The 13,641-nt window shown below is 36.7% G+C and overlaps 1 protein-coding gene across 8 annotated transcripts; it reads left to right on the top strand.

Moving 5' to 3' along the window:
• The first annotated feature begins 1,794 nt into the window (after positions 1-1,794).
• Positions 1,795-9,538, top strand: LOC140878319 (uncharacterized). 8 transcript variants are annotated; one of them, XR_012149326.1, is made up of 6 exons: positions 1,795-6,620; positions 6,720-6,903; positions 7,464-7,618; positions 8,216-8,361; positions 8,597-8,686; positions 9,085-9,538. XR_012149326.1 is itself a non-coding variant. In XM_073281922.1 (5 exons), exons 2-5 carry the CDS (start codon positions 6,745-6,747, stop codon positions 9,141-9,143), a joined length of 519 nt encoding a protein of 172 aa, XP_073138023.1. In that variant the 5' UTR covers positions 1,795-6,620; positions 6,720-6,744; the 3' UTR covers positions 9,144-9,538. The 8 variants fall into 8 exon arrangements, 2 of the variants coding, with proteins under 2 accessions (XP_073138023.1, XP_073138024.1); XR_012149325.1 differs by having other exon boundaries at positions 9,072-9,538; XM_073281922.1 differs by lacking the exon at positions 8,597-8,686.
• The last annotated feature ends 4,103 nt before the right edge of the window (positions 9,539-13,641 follow it).

Below are 13,641 nucleotides of genomic sequence, written 5' to 3'. Positions count from 1 at the left end.
TATGGGTAGAATGAAAATAATTCATTATTAATTAATGTTTCACTGAATCTGGTAAATATATAGATGTTGTGGCTGTAGGCTGCGCCTTAAATTAGCAGGCAAAAATAAATTTGCTAGTTTGACTTATACGGACAATTAACCTATTTAGAATGCTACTTCAACAACTTTATATGAAAATAAATTATAGATTAAGCCTTATGAAGGAATCTTTTAGACACAAAGAATTGACGCATGAACTTAATTCCCCACGCATAAAATAATAACACAATACAAAAAAATCATTATTTTAACCACGGTTTTAAAAAAACAGTGGATAAATTTTGCCATTGTTTTTTTTCAAAACCATGACTAAATTCACATAGCTTTAAATAATCTTAGTTAAATAGACACGGTTTAACAAACCGTGGTTAATGTTAATTACGATTTAAAAAACAAAAATCGTGATTAAATTAGCCACAATTTTAAAAAAAATCGTAATTAAATAGCCACATTTCTTTTGAATGTACCAGAGGGATGAGACTTGACGTTTCTTTTGATTTCCTAATTTAAATAAATTATGGATTGAAAATTTTTCATAAATTTCAAATATGAGCATTGTTTACATCGTTAGTCATTTTTCCATCGATCGGACTGTTGACTTGTGATTGTGGAATTGATATATGTACTGATCCTAAATATTAGGTATTTTTTGGTAGTGAAAACTAAGGAGGCAAGTGTAATTAAGGAAGTTGAATTTAATTATTATTATTAATTTTCTCTTATACTTTAGTATTGAACTTATTTAGCATAATTACAATTAACGATCTAATTTTATCATCATCATCATTATCATTATTAAGAAATATCATCATTGTTATTATTAAGAAAATAATTTGTGTACGATAAAGATAAGTTTCTTATAATTATTTTGAAATGTGATTCTAAATTTATTAAATTATAGTAATTTATTAAGATGAAATAATAGAAAGAAACAATATTTTAGGATATTTAAATTACTTAAGACTATATTATAAAATGTTTAATAAATAAGGCTATTTTGAAAAATAGTCAATTAAGATGGACTTGTTTAAGTAAAATTATCATTAAATAACTCGTGGAAGTGTGTACAATATTTGCACATAATTTAGGATATCGATATCTTTTTTTTTCTTTTATTAATTTGATAATATTAAAATTTCAGAGGTTTTATAATGTTCGTATGTTGATTACAGTTATGTCTAATTAATGAACGTGTATTTCTTTTCGTAAAATTATTTAAATATTAATATAGATAAATATGGATCACACATACAGATCGAGGTGGATTTATCATAGGTTGATTAATAAACCGTGGCTAATTAACCACTATTTTTCTAAAAACCATGGTTAGGTTAGCAAATTATAATTTAATTATTTTCCTTCTTTTCTCTCGCCTGTTCTTTATTTTTCTTCTTTCCATGTGATAATCATCTTTACTATTAAAATAATTATATCAATACAAATAGGATGATGTCATGGGATATATCTAGAGATATCGTCTGATATCTCGGGATACATTTATTTTTTCACATGAATTTAGATCGAGATTTGTGATAACAAGCAAGTTATTGGTGGTAAGTGATGTCTTGTAATTGTTATTGGATATGGGCCTTGCAAATATTCACTATATACACTCGGACCGGGATTTATCGGAATTATGAGAGTATGGACCACATATCTCATCAAATCATGGGCCTTGTCCTTTCATGTGTGGGCTGACACGGATATATACTGGTTTTTCATGATTATATAGTACAATTTGGAAAATGAGTTTCTACACTTTCTTCTCCTTTCCCATGATGTTTTCCATGTTTTCCACTGTTTTTTTTCCCCATGTTTTTCTGCCTGACTTAGGCAGGAAGAAATCATGCTAACGAGTTTATTTATGATTTTCAGACAAAGACAGTCGAAAAATTCACAAAGAATTTTTTGGATGTCATTTTTTATTTCTTTCTTTTTCTTTCTCCCACTGAAAAAGAAAAAGCATAATACACAGTTTTCTTCAGCCCCTTCCATCGATTTTCGTTGCTTTCTCAAGCACATCTGATTGGGTGAAGAACTGGGCTCTGGTTTTTGATTTTTCGAATGGCTGCTTTTTTCAAATACCTTGGATCGATTTTGCTGCCTAAATCTCGAGTTCATCAGCTTCATCACTCTCGTTCTTCCTGCTGCCTGCTCAATGGGATTGCAAATCTGAGCAGATTTAAGGTTCTTGCATTTTCATTTGGTCGTTCGGTTTGCTGCTGTGTTTGGAGTTGCTTGAGGTTCGGCTTTGGAGTGTCTGTGGACGTGTTTGAAGGGTATTGAAGCTAGTTTGTTGTATCCCCTGCTGCTGCACTTCGAGTTTGGGCAGTCCACTTCCTGCGGAGATTTGAGTGCTTCAATTGGGCCTTTTCTGATTTACTTTGAGTTGCTGGTGTGTAAGGGCTCTTGTTGTAGTGTTGTAGCATTGTTTGGAGGTATTTGGAGGCTGGTTTGGTTGTCGTCTTGCTTCTGGAACGTGGCTTACCTTTCTGTACACTAAGTGTTTGATGTTTTGCTTCTCCTGAGTCCAGTTTTTTATGTGAGTTTGTATGTGTTCTTGACTTCCTCTACTACACTCGAGACTACATCCTACATTTTGTTGGCTCTCGGTGTTGGGACCTATGCTTGGGTTCAGCCGCCATAGTCGCAAATGGAACTAATCCAATCAGAATTCGAGCTGTATTTGGAGGAAGAAAGTGGAATCTGGAACATCTCAACCAACATGGTTACCGACTTGAATAGATAAGTTCATTCATTATCTTTCTCTTAGCATGAAACAACGAATCTCAGCTTGATACTTTGATTATGTTTTCTGTGATATTGGGTAGCTATGTTGGAATTATAATTAGCCGAATTAATTATTTCTATTGGAGCTCATGTTACTCGTGGTTGTGTTATGAGTTCATTTTGGTTGGGTTTGGGAGATGAAGGCTGCATATTGATTTTTAATGGGACAATACTATTTTGTGCAAGATATTTTGTTTGCGCGATGATCGAAAGACCCCACTAACGAGGATAGCTTCTAATATTTAATTTCATAAATCAATGATATATTAGTGGAGGTAAAATGCGAAAATCCTTGGGGTTTATTGTAGTACGTACAGTGGCTTTAATATGTGAAGTGAATTTGCATAAGACTTTTAGAAGTCATGGCTAGAATTGCATATCTTGACTTTTGGATGTTTTTTGCCATTATATGCTGTCACGGGAGCAAAACATGTTGGAACTTCACTTGTTATATTTTATAGAGCCTTAGCGACTATGTGCTTGGTGTCTCTTTTTCGAGCTCATGCTATGTCATCTTTATCGGTGGGATAACTTGGTATTAGCCCCACGTCTTGCTGGCCAGGTGTTCTCGGTTCATTAATAGGTGACTTGGCATAGCTTCGCAAAGATAGCATAAGCTTGGGATTTTATTTGTATGAAGGACAGAACGTTTGATGATGGATTTTTGATGATGAGCTGAGCATTTAAATTTCCAGATATTATATTGGATTTTTATTCCTTTGTATTTTGGCTTGGATATCTTTTGCAGTCTCGAGCGTGCGATCTAGCAGTAAGCCCCTCCAGGATTTATTTCTCGGGCGTGCGATCTAGCAGTAAGCCCCGCCAGGATTTATTTTTCGGGCGTGCGATCTAGCAGTAAGCCCTACCAGGATTTATTTCTCGGGCATGCGATCTAGCAGTAAGCCTCGACAGGATTTATTTCTTGGGCATGCAATCTAGCAGTAAGCCCCGCCAGATTTATTTCTCGGGCGTGCAATCTAGCAGTAAGGCCCTGACATCTGTATTTTAAAGTCCCGAAGTTTCAAGGCCCGGACATTCATTTAAAAGCCCATGACAATATCTCCGCCATGGCAGTCCAGAAAAGCCCATGGCGCTGTCTAAACCATGGCATCCAAAGCCCGGGAGGTTCCATGCCCCGACACTTATTAAAGCCCAAGGCATCCTAAGCCCTTGGCACCTCCAGTCGTTTTGGTAGACGGCGATGGAATTGTTAGAGCCGGAGGTTCCATGCCCCGGCACCCTATAAGCCCTTGGTACCCTATAAGCCCGGGAGGTTCCACGCCCCGGCACCCTATAAGCCCAAGATATTTATAAGCCATTGGCACTCTATAAGTCCGGGAGGTTCCACGCCCCGGCACCCTATAAGCCCAAGGCATTTATAAGCTCTTGGCACTCTATAAGCCCGGGAGGTTCCACGCCCCGGCACCCTATAAGCCCAAGGCATTTATAAGTCCTTGGCACCCTATAAGCCCGGGAGGTTCCACGCCCCGACACCCTATAAGCCCAAGGCATTTATAAGCCCTTGGCACCCTATAAGCCCGGGAAGTTCCACGCCCCGACACCCTATAAGCCCAAGGCATTTATAAGCCCTTTGTACTCTATAAGCCCGGGAGGTTCCACGCCCCGGCACCCTATAAGCCCAAGGCATTTATAAGCTCTTGGCACTCTATAAGCCCGGGAGGTTCCATGCCTCGGCACCCTATAAGCCCAAGACATTTATAAGCCCTTGGCATCTTATAAGCCCGGGAGGTTTCGCCCCGGCACCCTATAAGCCCAAGGCATTTATAAGGCCTGGGCACTCTATAAGCCCGGGAGGTTCCACGCCCCGGCGCCCTATAAGCCGAAGGCATTTATAAGCCCTTGGCACTCTATAAGCCCGGGAGGTTCCACGCCCCAGCACCCTATAAGCCCAAGACATTTATAAACCCTTAGCACCCTATAAGCCCAGGAGGTTCCACGCCCCGGCACCCTATAAGCCCAAGACATTTATAAGCCTTTGGCACCCTATAAGCTCGGGAGGTTCCACGCCCCGGCACATATTAAAGCCCAAGGCATCCTAAGCCCTTGGCACATACAAAGCCCGGGAGGTTCCATGTCTCGGCACCTACCAAAGCCCGATTCATTCGGCACTAAAAGTCTATTGACTTGGCATGGGAGATTATTTGATCATTTACTCACCAACGACTATATCGATCCAACCTCGAGGATTTTATGTTCTTCAACAATTATTATATTAATTCAACCCCTCCTCAAACACAAGTCCATGGTCATTCTCTCGGCCTTGCATGCATGGAATCTTCTCACTTGACTGATCGATTCGACTTCAGGAGGGTGATTGGTGCATTCCTGTCTAAGTTCATGGATGGAGTGAACAAATCGGGACAGCGAGTGGTGACTCTAGCCCGACTTCTTAAGGGGGGTGTAGTGATGTCATGGGATATATCCCGAGATATCGTCTGATATCTCGGGATACATTTATTTTTTTACATGAACTTAAATCGGGATTTGTGATAACAAGCAGGTTATTGGTGGTAAGTGATATCTTGTAATTATTATTGGATATGGGCCTCGCAAATATTCACTATCTACACTCGGGCCGGGACTTATCGGAATTATCAGAGTATGGGCCACACATCTCATCAGATCATGGGCCTTGTCCTCTAATGTGTGGGCTGACACCGGTACACGTCTTTCACGATCTACATCACAGGGAAGTTTTTACGATATATATTGGTTTTTCCTGATTACACAGGACAACGTGGGAAGTGAGTTTCTGCACTTTCTTCCCCATGATGTTTCCCATGTTTTCCTCTGTCTTTTTTCTCACATGTTTCTCTGCCTGACTTAGGCATCGGAGGGGTCACGCCGGGAAAAATCCTGGCGCCCCTAACCGGTTTATTCATGATTTTCAGGCAAGGACAGTCGGAAGATTCACAAAGATGACGAAGGAATTTTTGGGATGTCATCATAGGATATTGATATTTACAATCCAGTTATTTGTTTACAAAGTTATATATATATAAATTTTCAGCTGCCCAACCAATGATGTCCAACTCATCCCCGACAACTAAAACCCGATAGTGGGTTTTAGTAATACGAATTTTTTTTTAAAAAAACAACTAAAACCCAATAGCGGGTTTTAGTGGTCGGGAACGAGTTGGGCATGAATGATTGGACAGCTGAAAATTACTCTATATATATATATATATATATATTAATATGTAACTTTGTAAATGAAATTAAAAATTAAGTATAATTATTCACTTTGTCAATATCACTCGAGCGCGAACGAACTTATTTAATAATGATATTTTTATACTACATGGCGGACGATTGTTTGATTCTTCTCCACTAATATTAAATATCTGATAATTTGACATAATTAGAATAATTTTTGAAATGTTAGATTAAATTTTATATTTATGCCAAATAAATTACAAAAGTTTGATAAAAATATATATTGTAGGATATCGCGATTTGAAAAAATATAAAATACATATTACATGAAAATAATATGTACATAGATGGTTTTCAGAGCCATGTCACTATTTTTTAAAATAAAAAAAATTAATTTTGCCCAGCTTCTCCAACACGTGTGTTCTCCTTTCCAGATCGACCGTTCTCTAATTTCCAAATCTACTAGCTTTCATTTAACTTCAATTTTTAAATACGGAGAGCAAATTCAGCTTCCATAGATTATCGAGCATTTGCATTGGTATTGGGACTCTGGAAGAAGACAATATCTGGAATTGCTTCGGTTACGACTTACGAGAAGGGGGATTATTGTCCAGGTGTTGTTTTTACTACTATTATTTTGTTTTCGAGAAGTTTTTTTGTTTGTTGTTTAGAGCCAGGATTTAAATGCCCGTTTTTTGTTGGCAAATTTGAAGGATTTATTGAGGTTCTCAAGACGGGATGAACCTGAGAAGCGATATGTATTCAAGAGATTTTGCAAATGAAATATCGTGCAGAACTTGGGGTGCCACAAATTGTGTCATTTTACCCATTTTGTTACTCTTAGTCTCTAGTATGAACTTTTTGGTGCCGGAAATCTGTCGATTGAAGCTAGAAAAGGTAAGAGATCGTTCCTGGCTTCAAATTAGTACCAAAAATTGAGGAATCTCGGCCCAAAGCGTGACTGTCAATTAATTTCGCGACATGAAACCGCATGCCCTTTTTTCTTTGCTATCCTGGGTGATATCTAGTTGTTTCTTCGTTTTTCATCTTGGGTTTGAAATTTTAAGCGGTATTTGAGCCAAGCTCAAAAAATCGCATGTAACACACTGTGTGGCAAGATTTGTTTTGTGAGATTCTTTCATCAGTTGCTATTACTCTAATACAAATGGAAATTGAAGTGCATGTAAATTTCATTTTTAAAATCGAAAGGAAACCTTTTAAATGGCTGCGTTAAAGGGATAATTAAACGTGGTTCAATACTCTAATTGGTTGCTGTTGATTAAAAAAATTCATTACTTTAATTCGAATCCTTGAGGTATATGTTGGGTGATAGTGTTTCGAATTTTTGTATTTTTTTCATACAGATGTTGAATCTTTACCTTGAATCTCTGCTCATGTGTGATGTAAATCTGGTTTTGGATTTCAATATGATGACACATTTTTGGGTTTGGTTGCAGCGAAAGAATTTCAAATTCGAGAATATTTGCAAGATGAGGAAAATAAATTTGTTTTACTGCATGACATTGAGGGCACTTGATGCTGAAACCGATGAGTGTCGTCTTTTTCGATGTGTTGTCTATGCATTGTGTGATCGTGTAATGCTTTGTGAGATGTTGGTACCATCTCATTTTTCCCTAGCCAATTCTTGTTACTGTTTTAGCTGATTTCCATGCCATCGTGCTTCTTGGTACAACGCCATGTACTGGTTCTTTTCATATTTCAAACTAGGGATGCCAACTTGTTTTAATGGAATGCTATGTGTTTATATCTCTAATTCAGTTTCTGTCTTGAAGTAATTAGCCATAAGATATGGAATGGAGATAGGTAAAATTCAGCTTGTTTTCATGGATAGTGATATGTTTTAATGTGAATCACAAAAAATAAAAGTTTTAAAGGTCAAATGTCGAAAAATAGCTGAAAACTTGACAGAAAATAAATTGGTGTTTCATGTTCTTGACATATCGGCTCAGCGCTCTCCTCGGAAGCTCGCTGGTCACCGCCGCACGAGGTCCAAAAAATAGGCAACATAGTGTAGAAATTAGAGAGCAAATCCATATTTGATAAATCTTTGTTATGTATTATTGTTGTGTACCTTCATCTTGTTCAGACTTAAGTGTGGATTCAAAACCCTTTAGCCATTGCTTTGAAGTCTGATTAGAATTGTGTTTGTGGTATTAGAATATTCTGAAACAGTCCCTGCTTTTTTTAGCCCATTTCAGCCATGTTTGGAAATATTCCGGCGAGCTGCCACCGCCAACGGTCATGAACAGCTACCAGTTCAGATCCAGCTTGTTCTAGTTTCGTTCTTGAATGATTTTAGGCTTGTTCCAGCTTGGTTGCTGCCCATTTTCGTAGGTACTATAGGCTACCCGGAAATGGTATCAAACGCTTTGAATTTAATTCATTTTCAACTCGTTTATGACACTATATTGATGTATTAATTTATTTTATGTTGTTGGTTATATCGTCGGTCAAATTCGAGGTATATTTCGACGAAATTATAATTTCAAGTTTTCGCTACATCCTTACATTCAAGTTTTGTCTTAAGCTTTACATTTCTGAAAGCTTAACCTCTACATTTCTTTTTTAGACTGACTCTGGTCTTCAGCACTCTATCGAAATTCCATGACCATTTGCATCCATCTGAATTATGATAGAGCATCAACAACTCTATTTTTCGGTAGGTGATAAGGTTTCCGTGTTCTATTTCATTCGACTTGAAGCACATTGCATGTTGTCTGCATTATGTATTTTTGGATACCACGGTTGGCTGCAAGTTAATTCTCTTGTATTCTAATTGAAGCTAGAATGTAATAGTTTTTTTCTTCTTAATTTTGTCGCGTTTTGGATTTTTTAGGATGAGTTTTTTTTAATACATTTTAGTGGATGATACTGGAGCTTATTTTGTCTTGTTTTGTTTGTCTATTTATTATGATAATTTTTCTTTCATATTGAGATTAATTGTGGTGGATTTGTTTTATTTAGTGGTGAATATATTCAGTATGGTTTCATGTTCTAAGTTAAGAATCAATTTCTTTTTTTACTCTCGCTGATATTTATTTTAGTGCATTGGATTAGGATTGGGAAACCGGGAATCGATGTTCGTAGCAAATCAAGAGTACAAGAAACTGGTTTGATTTATATTTATGCTATGTGACAACATTGCCGTTTAATTATATCAACTTTTCTATATTCTGTATTATATTCAGACTATATCGAAGCCGACTGAGCACCCTTCCTATCTTCAAAAAGTGGAATTGTGATGTATGTACTTCATTTGGCTTTGAACTCGGTTTGTTTATGTGCATGTCATGAATTTTAGGAATTGCTCGTATCATTTTATCTGGAAAGATAATGCTGCTTTCTCGTTCACGCAATTTTGAATGGAAATAAACTAATGGTTATGATATATAGGAATTGCTCATATCATTTTATCTATAAAGGTATCGCTGTTTCATCTCATTCACGCAATATTGTTATGTGCATCAGTGCATGTTGTTTTAGCTATGTATTTGGATTTTTATATGTTAAACTATATAATACTTTTGTTGTGGGATTAGTTTATTTTTCCTTTTATGTTTTTTGATTTTTTGTGTTTTGTAAGATATTTTTTCTGTTGATACACGTTGTCATTGGTTTTTAAGTTTTTTTTATCTTCCGTGGCTAAATTTTTTTTAATTCCGTGGCTAATTTAGCCACGGTTTTATGCCAAACCGTGGTTAATTTAGTCACAATTTTATTCCAAATCATGGCTAAATTAACCAGGGGTTTATTTTAAATCGTGGCTAAATTAACCACGTTTTTTAAAAAACTGTGGCTAACCTTAGCCCCCAGTTTCAAAAACCATGGTTAACAAAATTAGCCACGGCCAATCAACATAATTTTTGTAGTGAGAATTTATTCAATCAATTATTAGTGTAACATATATATATATATATATATATATAAATATAAACAGAACGTTACATCAATATCATGATACGTAATCTACCAAAAAAATGAAACCAGGGTATCTACTATAGTTTCTGCATTGTCCCAAATATTGGATCCGAACCCGCTTCGAAATTGCCTTGAATCCGTATTCTTTTCCAACACAAATGTAGCTGTATAACGTCTCTTATCGCCAACTTTCGGGAAAACAAGTCTGCTTGGTTCAACATCCACCTAAACGGTAGGCTGCGACGTCATTATCGCCTGATAAACCAAACCTTCCGGCCCTAAATTTGTTAGCTCCTGGGTATAACTTACGGCCCGAGACTTATTGAAAGCGACGACGATAGTCGAGTTGTTAGGTATCAGCTGTCCAGGTGACCTAAGACTTCTCCTTTTACTCGTTGAACGTTCCTTCCTGCAAAATAACAAAGAAAACCAGCAGCAAGAAGAAAGAGCAGAAAAGAACAGGAAAAAGAACGGCAGTTCAATAAAAAGGAAGAAATCGGCAAGCACCGGGGCTCAGACGCGTTGACTCTCCAACAATACAGCAATCCATGGTGAAGACACAAAAGGATTTCCCAATCCCAGAAAACCCACGCTCGCTACGCTCACTGCCCTCTCCAAAGGATCGTTCGCCTCACACAGAGGATATCTTCACCCTCATCTCATAATCGTGTGAGCTATACCATATATAAGAGGATAGGGCTGATCATAAAGGCAGCCGCCCACAAAGAAGGGCTGCTCCATGTTTTACGCAGAGAAGGAACACACAATTCAAAGGAGGAGGCGCACATTTAATTCCTCGCGACTGATAAGAGAAGAAGGGGAATTATATGATGGTTTGGACTGGGCTGTGAAAGTATAAGATAGTAATTGGGCCAAAGCCCAACAAATCTCCACCTTTTTGGCCCAACACCGGTTCACTGATTACGAGAGTCACTTACAGTCATCATCATTGCCCCACAACAAACACAAAGTCAGTACAAATCAGTCGGAAGTATCAAAGTTTAAAATTTTCAAACACGATCTAAACTTTTCAACAGATAAGCACTTAGTTCCCATATCAGCAGGATTAAATTCAGAAGGAATCTTTTCAAGATAGACAATACCTTTTGCCACCACATCACGAATGTAGTGGAACCTAACATCAATATGTTTAGTTCTATCATGAAAAACAGGATTCTTACACAGTTGGATGCCGGATTGACTATCAGAAAATACAACAACTTCACCTTCAAGAAAACCAATTTCAGAAATGATTCCTTTCAACCAAATAGCTTCTTTTAACGCTTCAGTTACAGCTACATACTCAGATTCGATGGTTGAAAGGGCAACAATGTGTTGTAATTGAGATTTCCAGCTAATACAAGTACCACACAATGTAAACACATAAGAAGTTGTAGATTTTCTATTGTCCCTATCATTGGCATAATTAGAATCCACATATCCTATCAATTTAACACAAGTTTCAGATCTGGAAAATTTTAAATCATATTTCACAGAACCATTCAAATATCTCAACAGAAATTTGAGAGCTTCCCAATGGTAAACTCCGGGATCAGACATATAACGACTCAAACAACTCACAGAATAAGCAATATCAGGCCTTGTGCTAACCATTAAATACATGACAGAACCAATAGCATTTGAATAAGGCACATTCTTCATGCATTTAACATCATATTCAGTTTTAGGAGATTGCTCTTTACTTAGAACAAAATGACCAGCTAGAGGCACATTGACAGGTTTGGCATTTGACATGGAAAATTTACTCAAAACCTTCTTAACATAAGTATCCTGATTCAATAAAATGATAGACTGTTTTCTATCCCTATAAATATTCATGCCAAGAATTCGTTTAGCATCTCCTAGGAATTTCATATCAAATTTAGCACTCAAGTAATTTTTGACATGCTCAACAGTTTTCACACAATAACTAATCAATAGCATATCATCCACATAGATAAGCAAGAAAACTGGAACTTTAGCATTTTGTTTGAAATACAAGCAATGGTCATAATTACTTCTAGTAAAGCCCAAAGAAAGCATGCATTCATCAAACTTTTTATTCCATTGCCTAGGAGATTGCTTCAAGCCATACAGAGATTTCTTGAGCAAACAAACATGATCAGGATACTTATTATTAACAAAACCTTCAGGTTGCCTCATAAAAATTTTCTCATTTAGTTCACCATGTAAAAAAGCAGTTTTAACATCTAACTGTTTCAACTCCCAATCAAACTGAGCAACAAGGGCAAGCATAATTCTAACAGTAGTAAATTTCACAACAGGAGCAAATATTTCGGTATAATCTATCCCTTCTTTTTGAGTAAAGCCCTTGGCTACCAACCTAGCTTTAAATCTAACAGATTCAGATTCATTTTTGACCTTAAACAACCACTTACAGTCCACAACAGAACAATTTTCAAGTTTAGGCACAAGAATCCAAGTATTGTTAACATGCAAAGAATTAATTTCTTCTTTCATTGCATTTAACCATTTCCCAGAATTTTCAGATTTTAAAGCTTCGTCATACGACTTAGGTTCAACATTATCAATAGATTCAAATACACTGAATGCATAAGAAGTCATGTGAAAGTTATCAAAGTGTTGTGGAGGCCTAATATTCCTTCTAGACCTATCTCTAGCTAATTGATAATCATTCAAGTCATTTTCATGCACATTTTCAACAGTTTCCTCATGCACATCAGATTCATCAATAGTATTTTCAGATAGATTATCAGATACTTCATCCACAACAGGCACATTCTGCACATTTTCAGAAACAAGACTTGGACCTGACAAATGCTCCACCTTGTTTGGAGCAGTGGCAGGTTGGGGAATGGGTAAGGGAGCAGATAAACATGGAAAATCAGATTCATTGAAAACAACATCCCTACTGATTACCACTTTAAAACCAGTTTGATCCCTTAACCACAATCTATAATCCTTAACCCCATCAGGATAGCCAAAAAAAATACATTTTACTGATCTAGGTTCAAGTTTATCTTGTTTTTGATGCACAAATGCAGAACAACCAAAAACTTTCAAGTTTGACAAATTAATTTGCGTACCAGACCATACAAATTCTGGACACTTACCATTCAAAGGCACGGAAGGGGACCTATTTATCAAATAAGCTGCTGTACAAACAGCTTCACCCCAGAACTTTTTTGAAAGACCAGAACATGCAAGCATACACCTCACCCTTTCAAGTAAAGTTCTATTCATACGTTCAGCAACACCATTTTGCTGAGGTGTATAAGGGACAGTCTTGTGTCTTTGAATACCAGATTCAGCACATAGGTTGTCAAACAGTTTGTTACAAAATTCAAGACCATTATCGGTTCTTAGAATTTTAATTTTCTTACCAGTTTGATTTTCAATCAAGTTTTTCCAGTTTTTAAACTTTTCAAATACATCAGATTTGTTTTTCAATAAAAACACCCAAACTTTCCTTGAAAAATCATCAATCACAGATAAGAAATATTGATTTCCACCATGCGTGGGCATACTAGCAGGACCCCAAACATCAGCATGCAAATATTCAAGAATTTCAGAAGTGACATATTGTTTGGGACTTGGGGAATGTGGAAACTTGACCCTAGATTGTTTGCCAAGAACACATGCATCACAAAATGGCACACAAGACAATTTTTCAGTACCAAAGTAACCATCTTTATGCAAAATTTCTAAACCTTT

The sequence above is a fragment of the Henckelia pumila genome, chromosome 2, assembly GCF_033568475.1.
Source record: "Henckelia pumila isolate YLH828 chromosome 2, ASM3356847v2, whole genome shotgun sequence".
NCBI classification, from domain to species: domain Eukaryota; kingdom Viridiplantae; phylum Streptophyta; class Magnoliopsida; order Lamiales; family Gesneriaceae; genus Henckelia; species Henckelia pumila.
Note: the sequence above shows the minus strand (reverse complement) of the source record. Positions and strands in the feature narration are given on the sequence as shown.